General features: G+C 44.0%; 1 protein-coding gene across 2 annotated transcripts in view; it reads left to right on the top strand.

Annotated features, from left to right (window-relative positions):
- The window catches only part of Prkca (protein kinase C alpha), a 412,947-nt gene that overhangs the window by 285,336 nt on the left and 115,394 nt on the right, over positions 1 to 12,217 (top strand). For both annotated transcript variants that reach the window (XM_031350714.1, XM_031350715.1), the window contains exons 4-5: positions 2,268 to 2,379; positions 6,075 to 6,203. In XM_031350714.1, coding sequence (XP_031206574.1) covers positions 2,268 to 2,379; positions 6,075 to 6,203 — 241 coding nt within the window. The remainder of the gene's footprint in view (positions 1 to 2,267; positions 2,380 to 6,074; positions 6,204 to 12,217) is intronic.

Raw genomic sequence — 12,217 nt, 5'->3', positions numbered from 1 at the left:
GTGATTGTAGGAGCATCTAGATACAGTATTTGTAATCACTCTAACTGATGGACTGTTATATGAAGCCTGTTGCCCTAAAGCTGGGCTTGGCAAATATTTCTTACAAGGTTAGGTAGTAAATATTTTCAGCTTTGTGGCCCATTCCATCTCTGCCACAAATGCTGAACTCTGCCATTGTAGCCACAGAAACCACGTCACTAAGTGAGCATAGTTGCATTCTGAGATTTTATTTATAAAAGAGCTGGTATATCTACCTCTCCCTCAAAAAACTGAGGTACAGCTCTAGAAGTTTGAGATGGCAAGAGCCAGTTCTTCATGCTGGGTAGACATCTGAAAGCTTGTACAGTAAGAATTGGGTGATCAGATTCTAGTTCCAACATGTATGAGCCATGGAGATCTGGGGGGGGGGGGGGGGGGGGGGGGGGGGGGGGGGGGGGCGTGGCCATCACCATCTCTGTAAGATGAGAGTGACAATATTAGAATGAGGAACAAGGAGACATGTTCACACCTTTACCACAGCTAATGTGAGTGTCTGGCTTGCTTTTCTTTAAACTTTTCTGCATGATTAAGACACTCCAGAATTTTCCAACTCATGCCTTTAAAAAGCAGTCATAATCATTCATTTGGGATATCTTTAGCTTGGGTTGTGGGTTTCAAAGTCAACCAAAAGCCACACTTGCCTTTGGAATCCTGTTAGACCTTTGGTGCTCAGGTACCTTGGAAAGTTAGAAGCCCAGCTTATCCTTTTCTGTGTGGGCAACACCCACCTCGAGGAGAGCCCGTGCTTAATGTATCTTCATGGAACCCCTGCCTTCTGCCCCTCCCCCCCTTTGCCCTCTGTGCTCTAGCAGTTGCTCAGGCCACATTCCAGGTTCATGAGGAAAGGACTTGTATGTGCACATTGACTATGACATTAGCTTGTTGTTCAAGTAGCACACAAAGATCTTTTTGCTCAGTCCTCTCCTTGGAGGAGCTGGGGGCTCTGTGTGGTGGTACGCATCTTTAATCCCAAAATTGCAGTGCTGAGAAGTACTGAGACAGGAGAGTTGAAGGTTCAAGACAAGCCTAGGCCACATAGTTGGGGTGGGGGTGGGGGTGGAATACAAAGAGGAGAGGTACCATGAGGAAAGTTAAGATGAAAAGAAAAGAGGAAAGAGGAAGAAGAAAGGAAGAGGAGGAGGGAGAAGAGGAGGAAGAGAAGGAGAAGCCACCACTAGAACCAGCAGCTTGCACCATCCTTCTCTGTTGCCTGCACACTCACCCTGCACTGGACAGTGTCCTACTAGGGTATTTCTTTAGCCAGTTTACAAAGGTTGGCTTGTTTTGTCCTTGTTATAACCCTGCAAGTTTGGTGATGCTGACTTCCCAGTTTGCAGATAAGACAGGAAGAACAAGTCATTTGTCCAAATCCATGCCTCTGAAAGGTACCAAAATCCAGCCAGAGACTCCAGAATCCAGACTCACTATGGCATGAGATATATACATATATATAGATATATATATATACACACATACATAGATGGATATAATTTTCTGCTTCTCTATCTGTGCACTGAAGACTAGGAACCTAGAAGGATAGATCTCTGGTTGCACCCTCACACTCTGTATGGTCTGCTAGAGAAAGCAATGAGCCTGCATCTATACTTGAGGAAGGGCCACTCCAGTGGGTTTAAGGTTTTCCTCTAACCACTGATGTCTCTCCCACACAAATACACAGACTCTGGAGATAGTGCACAATCGAGAGGTCAGTCCTGTCAATCTTAGGGTTGATCTGGTTCCACAGCCTATCAGGATTCTAGAAGCCAAGAGACTTCCAAAAGGATCCAGACCTCTGCTTATTCATATCAGCTTTATAAGGTTTTTTTTGCCTCTTCTGGGCCACTGCCTTGCTAGATGTTGGGGTGTCTCTGGGTACAGGGACAGGAATACTTTGAAACACTGAACATGCCTCCTCCCAGACTGTGATGATGGTGACAACATTCATGGAAACTTTGTCATTGACTATGTATAAATTCTATACCTTAAAGGTGTGTGTTGGGGGGAACATGAGTGTTTGCTACATTAAAATGTGATATAGTCAAAACACAGAGGGGGAAAAGAGAGAGGGAGAGAGAGGGGGGAGGGAGGAAGGGAGGGAGAGAGACAGAGCACACTTCTCTGACTCTAGGGAACAATACACAGTCTAATAGTAGCCAAAATGTGCAATGAAAATAGATTGTGAACTTGGCTGAATCAACCTGAAATGAATGCTGTTCTTTTCCCTCCAGGACCCCAGGAGCAAGCACAAGTTCAAAATCCACACCTATGGAAGCCCTACCTTCTGTGATCACTGTGGGTCCCTGCTCTATGGACTTATCCACCAAGGGATGAAATGTGACAGTAAGTCTTCTTTTCCAGTAGTTGGCCAGGCTCTACAGCTTATGTCTGGCTTTGTTCAGGGCCAAGGTCTCAGAAACTTCTCCACAACAGCTCGCCACCAAAGAGAATAGGTTCAGATAAAGACAGGGCTCAAAGACAGGGACTGCCCTCTTCTCCAGGTTTTGGGCTCTGGTTTGTTCTAACTATTTACTTGTCTAACTGTGACCCTCCCAAAGGTAATTTGGTTTATAAATGAAGTTAGTTGGTACAGTCACACTGTATATGTGTGTGTGTGTGTGTGTGAGAGAGAGAGAGAGAGAGAGAGAGAGAGAGAGAGAGAGAGAGAGAGATCTTCAATCCCTGTAAAATGCAGGCTAGTCAAACCCCACAGAAGATTCCCCACCTCCAGATTCCACATTTGGTTGGCTTCAAAATAAGCTAAGAAACCAGTCATTATCTTCCTATGCCTCTAATTAGTGGGTGGACTGTGGAAAAATCCAGCAGGCTTCTCCATAAAACCAAAGCTAAAGCTAGCATAACATCCAGGGTGGCATCTTGAGCTTACTTCACTCTGCCCGGTGATGAGCAGATGGGTCTATAGCAGCCAGGTTATGTGTGACATCATGGAGGTCAGTGACACGGGGGACAGGAGGCCATTTCCATCCTCCTCCACGGTCACGTCTGCATCCTTATCCAACACCAAAGGAGAGAGACACATAGCCTCAGAAGCTTGCTCTCTGTTTCGCTAATTCTCTAGTGACAAATCTGCCCAGCTGGAACTTAAATAAAAACGTGTATGTTTAAGGCATGAAAAGGCAGCCGCTAAGCCTGGGTTCTTAATAACTGTTAGGAAAGCACCAGCAAGCTCTCATTCCTAAGAATCGACCATGGAGCTCTGTATCCTGAGGTGTTGGGCATGCGTCAGAGTATGTGAAAGCTAGAGCCGTGGAGAGTCTCCCAGAGCCCTGGGTTCGCTCAGCTCACCTAGCTGTGCAGGTTAATGGCCTTATCATCCACGCCAGTGGCTTCTGTGCTTCAAGAAACCCTCAGATTCCAAACACATCATTCTAGTCATTTTCAGTGTTTCTAAAAATGGTAATCCTAAGTACATTTGTAAATGTATTTTTAGCCATTTTAAAACTTGGAGCAGGGCTGGAGAGATGGCCCAGTGGGTGATGACGCCTGCTACCAAGGTCTACAACCTGGCATCAATCTCTGGGAGCCACATGATGGATGGAAGGGAAGAGCAGATTGGCCTCTGACCTCCACCTGTGTGCTGTGGCCAGGACAGCACAATAAGTAAACGTTAACATCATTTTTAAACATGGAGCAAAAATGAACACTCACATGTGTGGCATACATGTCAACCTTGACAGAGTTTGCAGGACACTGCAACATTAATATCTCAGCCCCGCTAACGTGGTAGAGCTTGTCACCAAGTCCCCCAATCAACGCACTCCCCTGAGAAGTCTGCTGGGGGAAGGGGAGATGCACTCTTCCACCCCATCCCCATTTATTCTCTTCCAGATAAAGCAAGGATTTTATGTGCCGAGTAATTTTAATTACAATGCAGAAACAGATGAACTGCAAGATATGGTTTCTAGTCATTTGCTGCTGCTGCTGTAGCAAAGTACCTGAAATGGGGGTACTTTACAAAGAATAAAGATTCATTTAATCTCAGAGCTCTCCGGGCTGAGGTGTCCAAGAATAAAGGACCAGCCTTTAGCCATGTTGTAACATGAGAACATGGTAGAGGGGCCTCCTCTGGAAAGGTAGACTAGGAGACTAGCTGAGAGCTCCCTTCTGTTTATAAAGCCACAGTGCCATCATGGGAACCCCTCAGAGTCATGCTCACAAGCTCATGTACTACTGTCTACCCCCCCAAAGGCCTCTCTTACATTGGGTGAAATTTCCAGCACCCAAACTTTGGGGAACTTCCCACCAGGACAGACATTAAGTAGCCTCACAAACCATCCATTTTAGGGTTTTGTTTCCTGGCTACCCTTGAATGTCTTGGTAATAAATAAATTCTATAAATCTGAATTTATTAGCTTAATTTTTGACATTAACATCTGTCTGGTTTTACATATTAGGATTCTGCTTTAGATTTCACTTGGAAAAAAAAGAAAAGAACTCCATTTCTAAACTATTCTGAAAGCCACTGACCCAAGTCATGATTTTTGTAAGTTCTTTTTTTGTGGACTTGCTATCTGGGGGCTCCTTCCTAGAAGGAGGAGAATGAGCCGATGGCATCAGGATCCCAACCGTGCCTTAGCAGACATGCAGCCATCCCTGTGCACGCCCTTGTCCGCTGTCTCGTTGTACTCTGTGCACAGTTCCTCTTGTTGGGGAAAGCACTAGCCTCCACTTATGTCAGCCAACCCTTTAGTTTGTAGGGTTAGAAATGGGATCAGAGTGTGCAAAGGAACTTTCCAAGGTACAAAAGCTGTTTCGAGTAGAGCCAAAACCAGAGTACAACCCATGTGTGTTCACTCCCAAGTGTGACCCCACTGTGTGCTCACTCCCAAGTGTAACCCCAGTATGTGTTCATGCCCCCACACCATCCTTGGTACCCATATTCTTTCCAAGGCCCTGTAATAATCATCCTCAAGCTTCAGCTTGTGCCCCAGGTACCCAAGTGTAGATAGGGCTTGGGACATGAACAGCACAGCCTCGCAGAGTCTTCATTGCTAAGCCCCAGCCAATCCAGCATCTTGAGCAGGGAGCTTTGTGAACAGAAACCTGAGGGGATCCACATGTGGGAAGCAGTTTTCAGTATTTAATTGCAGCAAATAGGTCTTATTTATGACTTTTTCAAAAAAAGGTATGCTTCCAGGTTCAGATTAAACATTGAGAATGAAAGGAATAGCCAGGTTCTGCCTTGAATATTGCAGATTAATCTTGTTAACATCCCAGGGAGAGTGGGTGAGGATTCCAGAAAGCCCAGGGTACCAGGAGGGTGGAACCAGCACACCTACACAGCCTCATGTTTGTAGTCAGCCCTGGGGATTCTTCTCAGGGTTGCTTTGGTTTATGGAAATAAGACTGATCTTTTTTTATCCTCCCCCTGTCTCGCCTACATAATGTCAGTGTAAGGAATGGCTTATGCCAGGCATATATTTGTTTTACTTGGATTAATATTTAAATATTTGAAGACAGGTTTAAAATATCAAACACAAATTCCTTAAAAAAAAAAACAATAAGGCGACATACTTACACCTTCCCAAAAATACTGAGTTACTTGAGGGAAAGAAATTTTTATAAATTTCCTATACTCAGCTCATAAATTGTCACATTCTTGGTGGCCAGCTCAGAAAGGCAGAACAAATTCTCATCAGAGAAGTGAATCCTCTGTTAAAAATTTGTAAGTTGCATGTCTGCGTGCACATAGACTATAAAGTAGTTAGTCTGAACTCTGTATACACTCACTTGTGTAGATTTTGTGAAGTATTTGAAATAGTCACAGAAGAAAACCTGGGTTCTTTTGCTGGGGAAAAGACTGAACAAATGTGAGGTAGATATTTTAAGGATATTGCCACTCAGAGGAGGAAGCCGGTGCTGGAAGGGACATCTGCTAACAGTTCATGTCACCAGAAACATTATAGCAAAGTATCACATTAGGGAAGAATCAGCTCCACTGCTCAGACACCAAAACACGGAGGCAGGGATGCGAGCCCATATGGCCAACCTTACCCCTTTGCCTTCTTGATTCACAGCCTGCGACATGAATGTTCACAAGCAATGTGTGATCAACGTCCCTAGCCTCTGCGGAATGGATCACACAGAGAAGAGGGGGCGGATTTATCTGAAGGCTGAGGTCACCGATGAAAAGCTCCACGTCACGGGTAAGACATCATCCAGGAGAATCATTGTTGGGCAAAGGTCAAGGAGGATGGCAAAGCAGGTGAATCTGGGTTGGGTGGCTTGGTGCCTGTCAAGGCATTTACCACTATTGATACATCCTATGAGCATACTCTGTACACACGATTTCCAAACACTCAATTGTCAAACAAAGTCTAAAACAACGTGCAGACCTGGGTGCTCTGACAATGGTCACCATTTCTTCCCCACCATGCCAATTGGTCAAAATGCTGTTAGTAAGACCAAAACTAGGCTAGGGAGACATCTGGCTGGAGGGTCCACATGCTCAGAGGCTGTGGGTTGTTATGACCTGAAAATCCATGTGAGAGGTAGTGACAGCAGTTATTGATGTCTGCATACCCTTCCCCTGTGTTAAGGATGATGTCAGGAACTTCATATATGATATTCACCTCTCTCTATACTTGCTTATTAGCCCCATTTCCCAGACAAGGCACAAGGAGATAGAGAATGCATAACACTGCAGAATTACTAAATGGGAAGACAAGAGGAGTACATTTGTATCCAAATCCTCATCCTCTAAGTGTCATGCCACGTGCATCCTCAACAAACTGTCAAGCCATGGTGAAGATATCCTAGCTATGGGCTGTAGCACTCCTTTATGTATCTGTGTGAGCCCTGCTTCAGCCTGAATTTTCTTCTGTTTTCTCCAGGTCCACTTCTAGTGCATCCACACACTCATCAAAGTTACCCTGATATCTTGATTCCCATGAACCTATCCTATGTCTTCAACATATCCCAACCTCTCTGTGTCATACTAGGATCTGAATCCAGGGTCTTATGTTTACTAGACAAGGTTTATCATTGGGCTACACCCCAACCCTCCATGTTGATTTACGATCTAGCTCTTGGAACAGTCTACACTTTTGGGGTTCCTGGTAGAGTGGCTGTAAGCTTTGTCTTTCACAGTGTCTTTGCTGCATTTTATCAGAAGGGTTTTATATTTCCATTTGTATTTGTGGCTTTTAAGTTATCTGTAAATGTTGGAAAGACTGACTTTAATGGTGTTTACCTATAAATATCATTAAAACAGTAGAATATGTAATAAAAAGAGATAAGAAAGTTCTATTTAAGAAAAGGAAGTGCGAAGAGTTTAAAGAAAGCTTATTTTGGGAAACATTCAAAATTTAGAGAGAGTGTTGTTATTTGGCTTCCTTCCTTCCTTCCTTCCTCCCTTCCTCCCTTCCTTCCTTCCTCCCTTCCTTCCTTCCTCCCTTCCTTCCTTCCTCCCTTCCTTCCTTCCTCCCTCCCTTCCTTCCTTCCTCCCTTCCTTCCTCCCTTCTTCCTTCTCTCCCTTCCTCCCTCCCTCCTGCCCCTCCCTCTCTCCCTTTCTTCCTTCCTTCCTTCTTTTCTTCTTTTCTTTCTTTTGTTCTTTCTCTCCTCTCTTTCTTTCTTTGAAAGATAAGCACATTTTCTTCCCAGAACTGTCCTTTCAAATCAGAATGCAAGGAACCCAAAGATCTTTGGGGTGTTATTCTGGGTATACCCATGGTGGGTATTTTTGAGATGTTAGCTTTCACCTACACTTCCCTTCTATGGGGCCAATACATTCACCAATGTCGCCATTCTGCCTAGGAAAGAGGTGTGCCAAGAGTTGTGAGTTCCTGTGCTAGCCGCAATCTACTGCAAGAAAACTCTTCTCTGATGAGGGTTGGCCAATGCACTGATCTATAAATCTGGTAATATGTCATTAGGAGCATTTATTGCTATGTTTGTTGAGCAGAAGAATTGCAGTACATTTTTTCCTACGTCACCTCAGAGCTATATGACCTCAGATTCTGGGTCTCATTGACAGTGTCAGGTATGGTTCCATCTCACAGAGTGGGCCTTAAATCGAAAATAAATAGAGAAAGAAAGAAAGAAAGAAAGAGAGAGAGAGAGAGAGAGAAGAGAGAGGGAGGAAGGGAGGGAGAGAGGGAGGAAGGGAGAGAGAGAGAGAAAGAAAGAAAGGAAGGAAGGAAGAAAGAGAGAGAGAAAGAAAGAGAGAGGGGGGAGGAAGGGAGGGAGAGGAGGAGGGAGAGAGGGAGGGAGAGAGGGAGGGAGAGAGAGAAAGAAAGAAAGAAAGAGAGAGAGAGGAAGGGAGGGAGAAAGAGAGGGAGGGAGGGAAGGAGGGAGAGAGGGAGGGAGGGAGAGAGAGAGAAAGAAGAAAGAAAGAAAGAAAGAAAGAAAGAAAGAAAGAAAGAAAGAAAGAAAGAAAGAAAGGAAGGAAGGAAGGAAGAACGAACGAACTTGGTTACTCCCATGACATGTGTGCCACTATTACACTTATGGGCATAGCTTCTTGCCAGATAAGTTATTGTATTTTGCAGTGTTCACAGCTGGGTGACACTGATAATTGCTTTTCTCTTCCAGACATACATAGCACCTCCCAGCACTCTGCACACTAGCCAGTAAGGGTGGAACATCCAGTGTAGCTAGATTTCTCCATGTTCTATGACTCAAGTGTGTACTATCTTCAGCAATAGGGTCTTACCACCAAGTTCTGGAGTGTAAACAAGAAATAGCTTGTGATATTTGGGCAGGGTTATGGGACCAACAACTCAAAAAGAGGTTTGGTAGCATATCATTTGTAGTTCAAGTTGTATGCCCCCACCACAGGGAAACTCCATTAAAACTCCTTTTATATATGTATATATTTTAGGAAGTTTCTACAGTAACAGTTTTCCATGTAACTTTTTCAAAAGGCCAAAAAAGCTACTCTCTAGGTATTTTTTGTGTCTCATTTAAACCTGTGAGTAAGCTTACTTTGTGACTCTTGATTTATAGATGAAGAAATGGAGGCACAAGGAAATGAAATAACCAGCTCTTGAAAATTGGAGGTTTGACTGCAAATGCTTTAATAGTACCAATAAGAATGGGAATCTATTTCTAAGATAGTTACTGGATATAGCTCAGTGGAAGATTCCTTGCTGAAAACCCATAAGACCCCATAAAACCAAAACAAAGTAAAATAAGATATAGTTATTTATGTAAAGGACACCCAACCCTAAGTTTAGAACATAAACTCAAGAAAATAACTAATTAGTAATAGTATCTTGAAAATTTGCCTTATTATTTTGGCAGTAGCGGGAAACAAACCTAGGACCTTGCACGTGCTAGACAAACATACTACCATAAAGCTGCATCAAATGTTCTTGGTTTTTTGAGATGAGATCTCACTATGTAGCCCGGGGTTGGCCTTCTACTCACTATCTGCATTCTTCTGCCTCCAAAGTGGTGGTATGAGGGATTGTGCCACCCCATCCAGCCAGGAGTTATTGGGCAGAGTCAAAGAGAAGACATCCAACTCGAATTTTTGGCATTCCAAAGTATCAAGAGGAATGCCAAGCAAAGTAGTCCTTCAGGAGACAGGTGCTTGGTCTGCACCTCTTGTTTGCTGGATGGTTTAGTTTGTTCTGAGGAAACCTGTTGACAACAGTGGTTATCACTTCTTTAATGCTTAGGGTGTGTCTAGCCTTTCTTTGCTCTTTGCACCTTTTATTCTTTGTCTTGTTGACTCCACATGCAGTCTCACCAAGGAGGTAACCTTTCTTATCCTCCTCTTCAAGGTGAGTCAGGGGATGGGGAAGAGAGAAGGAAATTGCACTAAGGCACAAAGTAGAAGGTAATGGAGTTGGCCAGATTCCAAGCTCTTCCTTTCAACACCTAGTCTCTGAGCCTCCCTGAGTTTCTCTTATTGAGTAGAGTCTCCTTTGGAACAAACAATAAACCCACAAATATTTTTCCAAACTTGTATTCAGCACTCCAGGACACTCTTGAAAATCAAAACACAGGACTTAAAGCCAGGGGAGAAAAATGGTACCACATGGAGGGAATAAAGCAAAAGCCAATGCCAAGTGTCATTAACTGCCAAATTATGTGGTCTCAAAAATAGCACATTACAGGGAGGTGCTCAGGACGTGGAGGGGACTGGGAAAGAAAAGACCCCATGAAGGAGACTGCTGCGAGGGAGCATTCAAAAGGTAGAGGGAAGAGCACTTGGCTTGCTCGAGGGGAGAGTTAAATAGGATGTGGAATTAGCATGGCTTTAATGAGAACGAAAATATGAGCAATAAACCACAGTGAGTGGAGCTTAGGGTCCAAATGCAAGTGATTTCCTAGGAAATGCATTTAAACTGAACCCCTGAGCAGCTGTGTTAATTGCTAGATTAGCTCAGTCCCCATTTCACCTATGTGGAACTACTCAGGTTGAAAATAATTTCCAAACTAACTTGGGCATTCCCAGTGGGAGCTCTGCACTCTGGGATGGAAATATCCCCCTTTGAAATCAGAAGTGAGTTCAGTATTCAAGATTGGTGCCGAGTTTGTGGGAAAGGCCTCCTCTTCCTTGGTATATTTTTATGTTTTTGCCTTTGGGCAATGATGCTAGAGGAAACCAGAGCTGTGTTCCCCACCGCACCCCACCCTGAGGAGATTTTAAAATGTTTCTAATATTCTTGTATCACTTTTTTATTTGGTATGGGATGATATAAAAGGAAATCCTCATGAGAAGCTGTTTTCAGTTTAATGTTGTAAGTAAATGGGAGAGAAATAGCCACCTGCTTTCCGGCCATTTCAGGAACATGTGTCTCCCACAGACAGATTATTCTGAAGAAGAATTTAATTTCCTCATATACTTTGGTTTGTTAGTATAGCATGGAGATTGAAATCCTAACCTGAGTTCCCATGGGGAGGGTGATACGGGGTACCTTTCTCCTGGTCTGTGACTCCTTGCAACACATGGTCTGAAGTCCCTCTTGGGCTTTAAGAAGCTCTGTGTTCAGAGCCAGGAACACTTCTTCCTCAGTACTGAATCTGGCCGCCATATTGGGTGATTAAAATAGCATTCCCTCTGAGTGCTCTCTCACCTCCTCAGAGTGTGTTTCATACAGGATCCCAACAATGAGCCTTAGCTTCCTGTAACACTCCAGCTCTCTTAGCACCTATTATATGACTTTTCCTGAAGAGTTAGTTGTAGACGATGACTATCCACCCAAAATAGAACCCAGTGACAGGCCAAAAGAGCCATTCTGACCAAGTCCAGCTTCAAGAATCATTGAGTTCATTGGGCTTACTTATAGAAGTGAGGACAACCCTGAAGAGCTGCATCACAGAGATGCCTCAGCCCAGTGTAACTGCAAGCCGCCTAAGAGCTGCAAAGATTAAACCCCTGCTTCAGTTAACTTTCCTCTCAGAGCACCTCCAGAAACCAGGTACATTTGGCCATTGCAATCTTTGAAGTCCCAAATGAGACTGCATAGTCAGTCTGCAGATGAGAGTGCAAGAAGGGGAGAGTGGCTGTAATCTCACATGAGGGCCCTATGGCCTTATAGCCCTACCCCTACTCTTTCTACAAGGGGATGTTAACAGCTCTGCTCTCATGAGGCTCTCTTGAAGACAATCACAACTGCTCTGATACAAGATGGTGATGTCCATTTCATGCCTTAAGAACAGCATTCTGCACTAGCATCTCAACAGGGACACTCAGATGATCAAGAGAGGGAGCGTGTCATGGACTATGAGGTGTTCATTGGGGACTTCAACATGCAAAGGAATGACAGGACACATTAGGTCCCTGAGGTTCAGTGGGAACTTGGAGGATGACTTGACTGCTCAAGAAAGCTGTAGGTGTGTTGTGTGGCACTATTCCTGGAGAGATGTATCCAAACATGTATTCACCCACATAGTGAACCAACAATAGACCAAATTTTAGACACCACCAAAATCGAATCTGATGAACCAGTGAGTTTTATTGGGGTATACTTAGAGAAATATGAGTGAGGGGTTACTTATGGGGACAGAAATGACTCAAACTAGCTACCTAATCAGGGCCTACCACAAGGGGCAACAGATCACCAAAGCTATAAGCCTAAAGCTCGCTGAATAATATAATCTGCAGTTAAGGTCAGGGATAGAGTTAGGGTTAGCTCTGAAGAAGTTTGGTTGATTTGAGCCTTTTCCAGACAGTTTGGCTAGTCTGGGTGTGTCTTTACTGTTTATC

The sequence above is a fragment of the Mastomys coucha genome, unplaced genomic scaffold, assembly GCF_008632895.1.
Source record: "Mastomys coucha isolate ucsf_1 unplaced genomic scaffold, UCSF_Mcou_1 pScaffold5, whole genome shotgun sequence".
Classification (NCBI taxonomy): domain Eukaryota; kingdom Metazoa; phylum Chordata; class Mammalia; order Rodentia; family Muridae; genus Mastomys; species Mastomys coucha.
Note: the sequence above shows the minus strand (reverse complement) of the source record. Positions and strands in the feature narration are given on the sequence as shown.